This window comes from Parasteatoda tepidariorum, chromosome 3 (genome assembly GCF_043381705.1).
Source record: "Parasteatoda tepidariorum isolate YZ-2023 chromosome 3, CAS_Ptep_4.0, whole genome shotgun sequence".
In the NCBI taxonomy this organism is placed as follows: domain Eukaryota; kingdom Metazoa; phylum Arthropoda; class Arachnida; order Araneae; family Theridiidae; genus Parasteatoda; species Parasteatoda tepidariorum.
This window is the reverse complement of record NC_092206.1, coordinates 89380532-89390600: the sequence shown is the minus strand read 5'-3', so window position 1 is coordinate 89390600 and position 10069 is coordinate 89380532. Positions and strand designations below refer to the sequence as shown.

The 10069-nt window shown below is 32.5% G+C and overlaps 1 protein-coding gene across 1 annotated transcript; it reads left to right on the top strand.

The window, feature by feature from the left end:
- Positions 1–2383: 2383 nt before the first annotated feature.
- On the top strand, positions 2384–6776 carry LOC107440306 (zinc finger protein 271-like). Its single transcript, XM_016053199.3, has one exon. The coding sequence runs from the start codon at positions 3355–3357 to the stop codon at positions 4507–4509; it is 1155 nt and encodes a 384-aa protein (XP_015908685.2). The 5' UTR covers positions 2384–3354; the 3' UTR covers positions 4510–6776.
- The last annotated feature ends 3293 nt before the right edge of the window (positions 6777–10069 follow it).

The following is a 10069-nucleotide window of genomic DNA, read 5'->3' as shown; positions in this document are numbered from 1 at the left end:
TGCCACCTTCACTCCCTTGCTAGCAACAGCGAGAGCAAGATCTTAGACACTGCTTATCATGCAGCACTACGCATTGCTACAGGCTTTCCGAAGTGAACCCCATTACCACTGCTTTATCAGGAGACAGGTTGTCTGAGTCCCCAAGAACGCCACAATATGCTCTCGGTGCGCTTTTATGTACGACAAGTCAACTACCAATCATTAAGTGTAATAACGTACCGTAACCTCTTTATCCCGAGTACTTATAGAAAATCAGCTCTTCCTCTACAAGCAGAGGACTGGCTAAACCAACACGGAATCAACATCAAACACATGATTCATATACCCCAATGTGCTCCTCAGCTGCCGTCAAAAGTTCGTATACATCTATGCAACCTCCCATTTTAAGATAAAAAGATACCAAAAAACTTACTTCCGATCGTATTCAGGGATGTTGTCCGCAATCGCTGACCTTACCACACTTTACTCTATACAGATGCTTCCCGGATGTCAGACAAGACTGGAGTAGCAATTTACAATTCTCGCTCCGGTTCATCGTTGTCTGGATCTGTCCCTTCCATTTGCTTAATACTTACAGCGGAGGGTATCGCCATCTTACTGGCGATTCAAAGATGTCACTCAAATACCCAACATGTAGTAATTTTAACCGACTCACTATCAATTCTCACAGCCCTCGGCTCTACCTCTGCTTCATCACAAGCAATCATCTATCACATTCTTTGGAAACGCACTCAGTATCCAGCCAATCAGTGGAACTGGTGTGGGTTCCTGGTCATTCCGGAATTCTCGGTAACGAAATTGCACACCAGGTAGCGAAAGCGGCTATAATCAAACCTGAAATCTACAACAAATTTACACCAGAAGACGCATACCACGAGATTAAACAACTGTTCTTACAAACTAGACAAGCAGTCTTTGAAAACAGTAAATACTACGCAGATTTTCCGCATATGACCAATATAACTTGAGGCGAAACTACCACTACAAATATTAAATTGTGGGATTATAATTATCGAATATGTCAACCTTTATCTATCAAAAGGTACCTCTTGATAGAATCAAGTTAACATGTCTTACATACTAGGAAATTGGTATTTAGTATTACTCGCTAACATGATGGATGGTCCACATTAAACAGTTGATTTGCTTAATATTAATTAATCAAAGAAAAAAAAAGGAGATTCAGTGAAGTAAATAAAGTCTCCCGGTAATAAACAATATAGGGAAAAAAAATAAACGAAATGCTATAAACAAAATAATGATGGGAAAATGTAAAAAAAGAAAAAGAAATTATGAGCGAAATGCTATAAAAAAATGAAAAAAATATAATGAGCAAAAATTAACTAAATATATTAATAGCATGAATCAACAAGTGGTAATTGTTCATCAAATTCTATCACAGATAAAATTCTGGAAGGGGAGTAATGTGGCGTAACTACCACTACAAATATTAAATACCGAATCACTAGTATATAAGACATGTTAGCATGATTCTATCTCGAGGCACCTTTTGATAGATGAAGGTTGACATGGTTTAAACTAATATCACCACAAACTAAAGAACACAGACTTTTCCTCTCCTGCAGACACCAAGGCGTAATCTTTTCTCGAATTCGAAGCAGAACATATCCAACAAAAGCTAAACTATTCCTCTTTGGCCTAGCACCAGACAATAAATGTAGATGCGGTTCTCCCGCAGATATTGACCTCATAATACCCATATGCCCACTTTTGAGTCAACAACGCTCCGTACTCCGAAAACAACTTATCTTCGGAGCCCCGTCCTTTTCATCACTGATGGACACTTCTGACAACAACAGACTACAATCATTAATAGAATTCCTTAAAGATATTCATCTCATGGATGGTGGTTTCAGTAGAAATGTAAACAATAACAATCTCGAGCTGTATGCCTGCTCTAGTTCCGGTTAGAAAGTTTGCAGCTGCTTACTACATGTTATTCTGCGAGACAATATTTTCAAACGAATAATTTTGTTTTCAATAAAAGAAAAAAATTAAATAATTTCTGAGCTCAAATCTGCCGTATTTCATAAGATATTAATGTTATTATGTAATTTTGGGGAGTTTGAAGTGAAAATTTATTTTAATTATTTAGAGATATATTGTTAAAAACGGTGACATGGTTGCTAGATTTTGAATAACTCGCTTTCTTTTGCAGTCTTGATTTGGCCTCCTTCCATTTGTTTATTACTGTTTGTTCGTGTTGCAAGCTGTGCACCATCTCATGTTAGTGTTAGTATATTGTTCGAGGAGCAAGATTAATTTATACATTATAATTCAGGTTTAAATTTGAAAGTTTGCATATATTATTGACACGTTGTGAGCCAAATGACTTTGAAATACACCGGGAACTGTAAGGCGGTATACAGCTTTCAGCGCTCCCTAGTGTAGAAAACACCATCCATATGAGCTTCAATTAGCGAGCTGTAAACGCAACCAAGCAGCTCCAAAAATGCCCGACAGTAATCATCATCCCCATAGACGTAAACAACTTTTACCAGTAATGTGCACTTCTTTGTAAAAATTCTTCAGAGATAAACTAAATTAAAACAGACTATCTTACTTAAACCGAAGACGACTTTTGTTAACCTTATTTATGTAAAGAAAAGCTTTATAAAATTGTTTTTTCGTTGTGCATTACTTAATGTACTATTTTAATTTCGAAGATATATTCGTACTGGGGTATGAGATGCAATAAAACTCTCTTACATATACTGAAATATATAAACTTGCGTATCAAAAATCTACCAATATAAAGTGGATTGCATTTATAGAAATGGAAAAAGCGTTTTAAAAAGTGTATTTTCATGTGTTATCTTTATACTGAAAATAATTGAAAAAAATATTTTCTTCTTGCTAACAGTAAACAGAATTCGTGTTAAAAAGAATTTTAAAATATTTGTATTTCCAGCACGATTTATATTATTAATAAACTATTCATGCAGTGTGTGTTAAATGCTTCCTGGCAGAAAGAAATATTATTATTAAAGGCATTATCATTCTGTGTCGACAGTAACATTCTAAGTTGTGACAATACCAGCAAATAGTATCTATGCACTGTGTGTCATAGTGGTAGTGATGTTCTAGAACAAAAATATTTGCTTACTTAGAAATTTAATGTTTGTAGTTTATGTGCTAATAAGTGGTCCATGCTCCATGTGTAGTTAATAAGTAAATACTCAGTACTCTGATAGTGTATGTTAAATAATTTTTTAAAGCATAATATTCCTTATATTAGGTAGAAACTTATTACTTGCAGTAAATGTAATCAGAATTCTTCACCCAACTATTCACATTTTTCTGCTCCCAGTTGAGAAACCTTGTTCATGGAGTATGGGAGAAAAAAAATTTTCTCAGAAAAATAAACTTATTGAACATAGAGTTATTCATCCTATAAGAAAATCTTATTCTTGTAGTGTATGTAATAAAAGTTTTGCATTTAAAGATTATTTGACTGCACACAGGCATGTTCATACTGGTGAGAGGCCTTATTCTTGTAGTATATGTAATAAAAGTTTTCGATTTAGGAGGTGTTTGACTGAACACAGTCGTGTTCATAGTGGTGAGAGGCCTTATTCTTGTAGTATATGTAATAAAAGATTCTCAAGAAAAAAATTACTGACTGCACACAGTCATGTCCATACAGGTGAGAAACCTTTTTCTTGTAGTATATGTAATAAAAGTTTTCCACTAAGAAACTATCTGACGAAACACTCTAAAGTTCATACTGGTGAGAGACCTTTTTCTTGTAGAATATGTGATATGAGTTTCTTACGAAAAAGTACACTGACTAAACACAGTCGTGTTCATAGAGGTGAGAAACCTTTTTCATGTAGTATATGTAATAAGAATTTTTCAGAAAATGGTGCACTGACTGTACACAGACGTGTTCATACTGGTGAGAAACCTTATTCTTGTAGTGTATGTAATAAGAGGTTTTCATATAGTTGTACACTGGCTATACACACACGTGCTCATAATGGGGAGAAACCTTATTCTTGTGGTATATGTAATAAGAGTTTCTCAAAAAGATATGCACTGACTGTACACAGTCGTGTTCATACTGGTGAGAAGCCTTACTCTTGTGATATATGTAATAAGAGTTTCTCACAAAAAGGTAATCTGACAGTACACAGTCTTGTTCATACTGGTGAGAAGCCTTATTCTTGTAGTATATGTAATAAGAGTTTTTCAGAAAGAGGTGCACTGAGTAAACACACACATGCTCATAATGGGAAACCTTATTCTTGTGGTATATGTAATAAAAGATTTTCATTTAGAAGTAATTTGACTCTACATAGTCGTCTTCATACTGGTGAGAAACCTTTTTCTTGTAGTATATGTAACAAAAAATTTTCAGTAAGAAATTATCTGAGGAAACACAGTCGTGTTCATACTGGTGAAAGACCTTATTCTTGTGGTATATGTAATAAGAAATTCTCACAAAATCGTTCACTGTCTAAACACATTCTTGTTCACGCTGTTTAGAAGTATGTATCACATTTTCTTGTATTTGTAAAACTAATTTTTTACTTATGGACTATCCAGGTAATCACAGTTATATTTATACCTGTAAAAAAGCATGTGTAAAAAGAATTCTTCTCAAAAGACTGACTTGGCTCTTTTTGTTTGTATTCACATTGGTGAGGAAACCTTCTTGTTGTAGCATAATGTAATATGAGTTTTTTATCTCAAAAATGTCCTTATACTAAACATAATCTTTTTCAAAAAAGTGATATACCATGTTTTAGAAGTATATTTTAAATGAGTTTTCAATGATCTAAATGTTTACATGCTCACTCTGTTTAGAAGCTATATTCTTGTATCTGTAAAAATAGTATGTTGCATAAGGACTATCCTGGTAATCACAGTTGTATTCATACCTGTAAAAACTTCACTTTTGTAGCATATGTAAAAAGAGTTCTTCTTAAAAGGCTGACTTCTGTTTCTGGTTGTATTCACATTGGTGAGGAAACCTTCTTGTTGTAGCATAATGTAATATGAGTTTTTTATCTCAAAAATGTCCTTATACTAAACATAATCTTTTTCAAAAAAGTGATATACCGTGTTTTAGAAGTATATTTTAAATGAGTTTTCAATGATCTAAATGTTTACATGCTCACTCTGTTTAGAAGCTATATTCTTGTATCTGTAAAAATAGTATGTTGCATAAGGACTATCCTGGTAATCACAGTTGTATTCATACCTGTAAAAACTTCACTTTTGTAGCATATGTAAAAAGAGTTCTTCTTAAAAGGCTGACTTCTGTTTCTGGTTGTATTCACATTGGTGAGGAAACCTTCTTGTTGTAGCATAATGTAATATGAGTTTTTTATCTCAAAAATGTCCTTATACTAAACATAATCTTTTTCAAAAAAGTGATATACCGTGTTTTAGAAGTATATTTTAAATGAGTTTTCAATGATCTAAATGTTTACATGCTCACTCTGTTTAGAAGCTATATTCTTGTATCTGTAAAAATAGTATGTTGCATAAGGACTATCCTGGTAATCACAGTTGTATTCATACCTGTAAAAACTTCACTTTTGTAGCATATGTAAAAAGAGTTCTTCTTAAAAGGCTGACTTCTGTTTCTGGTTGTATTCACATTGGTGAGGAAACCTTCTTGTTGTAGCATAATGTAATATGAGTTTTTTATCTCAAAAATGTCCTTATACTAAACATAATCTTTTTCAAAAAAGTGATATACCGTGTTTTAGAAGTATATTTTAAATGAGTTTTCAATGATCTAAATGTTTACATGCTCACTCTGTTTAGAAGCTATATTCTTGTATCTGTAAAAATAGTATGTTGCATAAGGACTATCCTGGTAATCACAGTTGTATTCATACCTGTAAAAACTTCACTTTTGTAGCATATGTAAAAAGAGTTCTTCTTAAAAGGCTGACTTCTGTTTCTGGTTGTATTCACATTGGTGAGGAAACCTTCTTGTTGTAGCATAATGTAATATGAGTTTTTTATCTCAAAAATGTCCTTATACTAAACATAATCTTTTTCAAAAAAGTGATATACCGTGTTTTAGAAGTATATTTTAAATGAGTTTTCAATGATCTAAATGTTTACATGCTCACTCTGTTTAGAAGCTATATTCTTGTATCTGTAAAAATAGTATGTTGCATAAGGACTATCCTGGTAATCACAGTTGTATTCATACCTGTAAAAACTTCACTTTTGTAGCATATGTAAAAAGAGTTCTTCTTAAAAGGCTGACTTCTGTTTCTGGTTGTATTCACATTGGTGAGGAAACCTTCTTGTTGTAGCATAATGTAATATGAGTTTTTTATCTCAAAAATGTCCTTATACTAAACATAATCTTTTTCAAAAAAGTGATATACCGTGTTTTAGAAGTATATTTTAAATGAGTTTTCAATGATCTAAATGTTTACATGCTCACTCTGTTTAGAAGCTATATTCTTGTATCTGTAAAAATAGTATGTTGCATAAGGACTATCCTGGTAATCACAGTTGTATTCATACCTGTAAAAACTTCACTTTTGTAGCATATGTAAAAAGAGTTCTTCTTAAAAGGCTGACTTCTGTTTCTGGTTGTATTCACATTGGTGAGGAAACCTTCTTGTTGTAGCATAATGTAATATGAGTTTTTTATCTCAAAAATGTCCTTATACTAAACATAATCTTTTTCAAAAAAGTGATATACCGTGTTTTAGAAGTATATTTTAAATGAGTTTTCAATGATCTAAATGTTTACATGCTCACTCTGTTTAGAAGCTATATTCTTGNCAGGGCGTGGCTCTTTTGATTTTTTTTAAAAAAATCAAAAAAATCACGAACCCTGGTATGTAAGAGTAGATTTTCACTATATAGTAAAATGACTGAACACAGTCATGTCCGTATTGTGAATTAACTTTCTTGCATTAAAGATAAATGTTTTTCACTGAAGTGTCATCTGACTAAACACAGTCTACTGAAATTATTTACGCATTTTCTTTTCAAATAGTTTTAAATTTTATTTTGCAGATTTCATCATTTTTCCTTTCTTATGTTTATTTATAAGTAGTGTCTTAAAAATAAACTTCAATTTAGAAAAGTTAAGAATTTTAAATAAAACACAGGTTTACAGACACATCTTATTTGGAATTTGTAACATTGTATGCTGTATAACATTACTTTATCACCAGTTAATATAACATTATGGTGTAAGTTTTGTACTCTATGTCAAATAACTCAGCATTGTGAAAAGTTGAATTTATAAGGCTGGATAAACAAATTTTTTTTTTGTGTGTGTGTAATAAAATATTTTCATAAAATAGCATTCTGGTTGTTCACAGTAACGTATATTATGGTGTGATTTACTATTGTAGATTATGTGACATAAGAAAAGCGTTATGAAAAGTTTAAAATCCTAACTTTTGTACTCTAGTGAGTGTTGTATTTTAAACCAGTTTAGCTAATTATGGCATCTAGTGGTGAACTTTTACATTCAATGTATGTAGTAACCTGTGACAACAGTTGCTAACTGCTATTATTAATCGTTTTTTTACCACGTATGTGCTAGAAAACTTACTTTTGATTTTCCATTTGTTGAACAATTATTTTTCCATCTACTTGATTTGAAAATAGTAATAAATAGCTCCTAAATTATAGCTCTGAATATAATTATCAAAAGTATTCAGTACTAGCCACCTTAAGCTACCAGCTCGATCACCTTTCAAAATTATTTTGTATAAGTTACACTACTGTATAATAATGGAGAAAACACTTGCAGCTTTTGAAATTTTTTTTAAATTTCTCAAAAAGTACTGAGATGATTATTTTGTAATTTAAAGATGTTTAGGTCATGCAATTTCTCATATTTATAAATAAGTTTCAAAGCATTCACAGGCTTAAGAGAGCAATAATAAATTATGAACTAAAACAAGTATTATTGAACACCCTATGACAGAAAAATATAGCCAGAAACTTGTAACTTGCATTGATTACTGTGGTTGTTGTTTTCAATAGTTGAATTAAATTTTGTAAACCTACCTTAATTATAGCAAAATATTGTTAATTTTTTGGTTGAAGTTTAAAAAATATTTAACAAAAGTTTCAGAAAAGATTTTAATTAACAAAATTATTATTTAAAGGTTTGAAATAAAATTCGTAAAAAATTGCCCAAGATCTGAGCATTTAAAGTAGTTCCTTTCATACTTCGCATGTGCAGAGAAAAAGTAATAATTTTTTTAGTGAATTGTATTCAGAATCTAATGAAAAAGACTGATTCGAATATCTGGAACATTTACAAAGTTATTTGCAATTTTCTAATCAGTATTTGTACCTTTACAAAGAAAGCATTGAATGATAATCGGTTTTCCACAAATCTTATTCTGGAATTTTAAATAAGATTTGTTTAAAATGACTGCAGCATTTTGGGGGATCATCCTCCATAAATGTATGTTTTCTTTCTTTATACCATCACATTTCAGTGTACGGACGACTATTGTAAGGAATCATTTGTTGTTTAATTTCGTCTTATGATGCAAAATGAAATTTGTTGAAAACCCAAATCATTTAGAGCTTTCTTTTAAAAATTCAAGTACTATTTAGAATATTTCTAAAGACTTAGTGAATTTTTAAGATATTCAAATCAGAGTTATAGCCCATGAAGACAATATATATTAATGGGGTTTTTTTATAAATATGGCCATACTTTTATAAATGTTTGAACTAGGTTTACCAAATTTTATGCAATTATTCCATGACATTGTTAACAAATGTATGGCATCCAAAACATTTTTTTTTGTTGCCCTAGCGTTCGCATTAAGATCTTCAGCGTCTTGGTCTAAGATCCTTGAACGCATTTCCTTTCTGTAATATATGCCTTCAAAGTGCAGATAATTCCCTGGTCACACGGTTGAATTAAAGAAGTGGTGTTTGGTGGTAGGAACACGATATTTATCTTCTTTAATGAAACAGTTACATCATGCGCAGTGCAGTTGTCTATGAGCAGGAGTATGTTCCGTTTTAGTCGTTTGTCTCATTTCAACAGCCATTCGTTAAAGATGGTGGTAGTCATCCAAGCCGTTTTGTTGGCAAAATAATCGACGAGCAGATTTTTCACACCTTTGAAACAGAGGGGCTTCTTACTTTTTCCAATCACTAAAAGTTTTTCTTTAGTGCCGGTCATGCTAGCGCAACATAGCACAGTTGGGCGTTCCATGGAGGTTTTACAACCTTGCGTACTTTCCTTCTGAAACATGTAGGTGTGTAATAAAGTGTAGTAGGTGTGTAAAAATATAGGCCAGTTTCATCAGCGTTATATACATCTTCAAGTGAATATGTGGCAATAAGTTTAGGCCATTCTTTAATCCACTGATCTGCGGCTACATTGTCGGCATCTTTTTGTTCACAGTGTATCCTTCGGAAGAGTATGTTCTGTCTCTTTTTCCCGCGGTGGAATTATCCTTCTATGGCTACGAAGTTCCCTTTACCCAATTTTGCAGCTAAATCTTCAGCTTTTTGGCGCAAAATTGGACCATTAACACGAGAGTCCCTTTCACGAACGTTTGTGAACCAGAGTTTTAATGCAGATTCAACCTCTTTGTCTTTTCCGTCTCGATTTCTTTTAAAATTCAGATTTTCGTTCAAAGTGCACGTTTTTTTGATATCTTCACGATTTTTTAAAATTTTGCCCAAAAGCGGCTGCAATACTTTCAATTGAACAGCAGCATATGCTGTTCAATTGAAAGTATTCCTTAGCAAAAGAATATTCCTTTGGCTCATTTTCGGCAATTTATCGTAACGATTTAAAATGTCAACCTTTTCTTTCACAGTAAGATCTCTCCGTTTCCTTTCCATTATAAAAAACAAATCAGGGGCCCTACCATGAACTACCGGGAATGGAATGAAGATTCCCGGCTGGAAAGTGAAACTGGGAAAGTTTGGTTCCATGAATGCTCAATACCGTACCATGAACACTCCCTTGGAATCGGACATTCCACGATAACTCGCTCTCAGGGCGTGGCTAAAATTTAACCAATCACACAATTTACTTTAGATTTTCTTTTTGAGTTTGGCAGCATTAGCA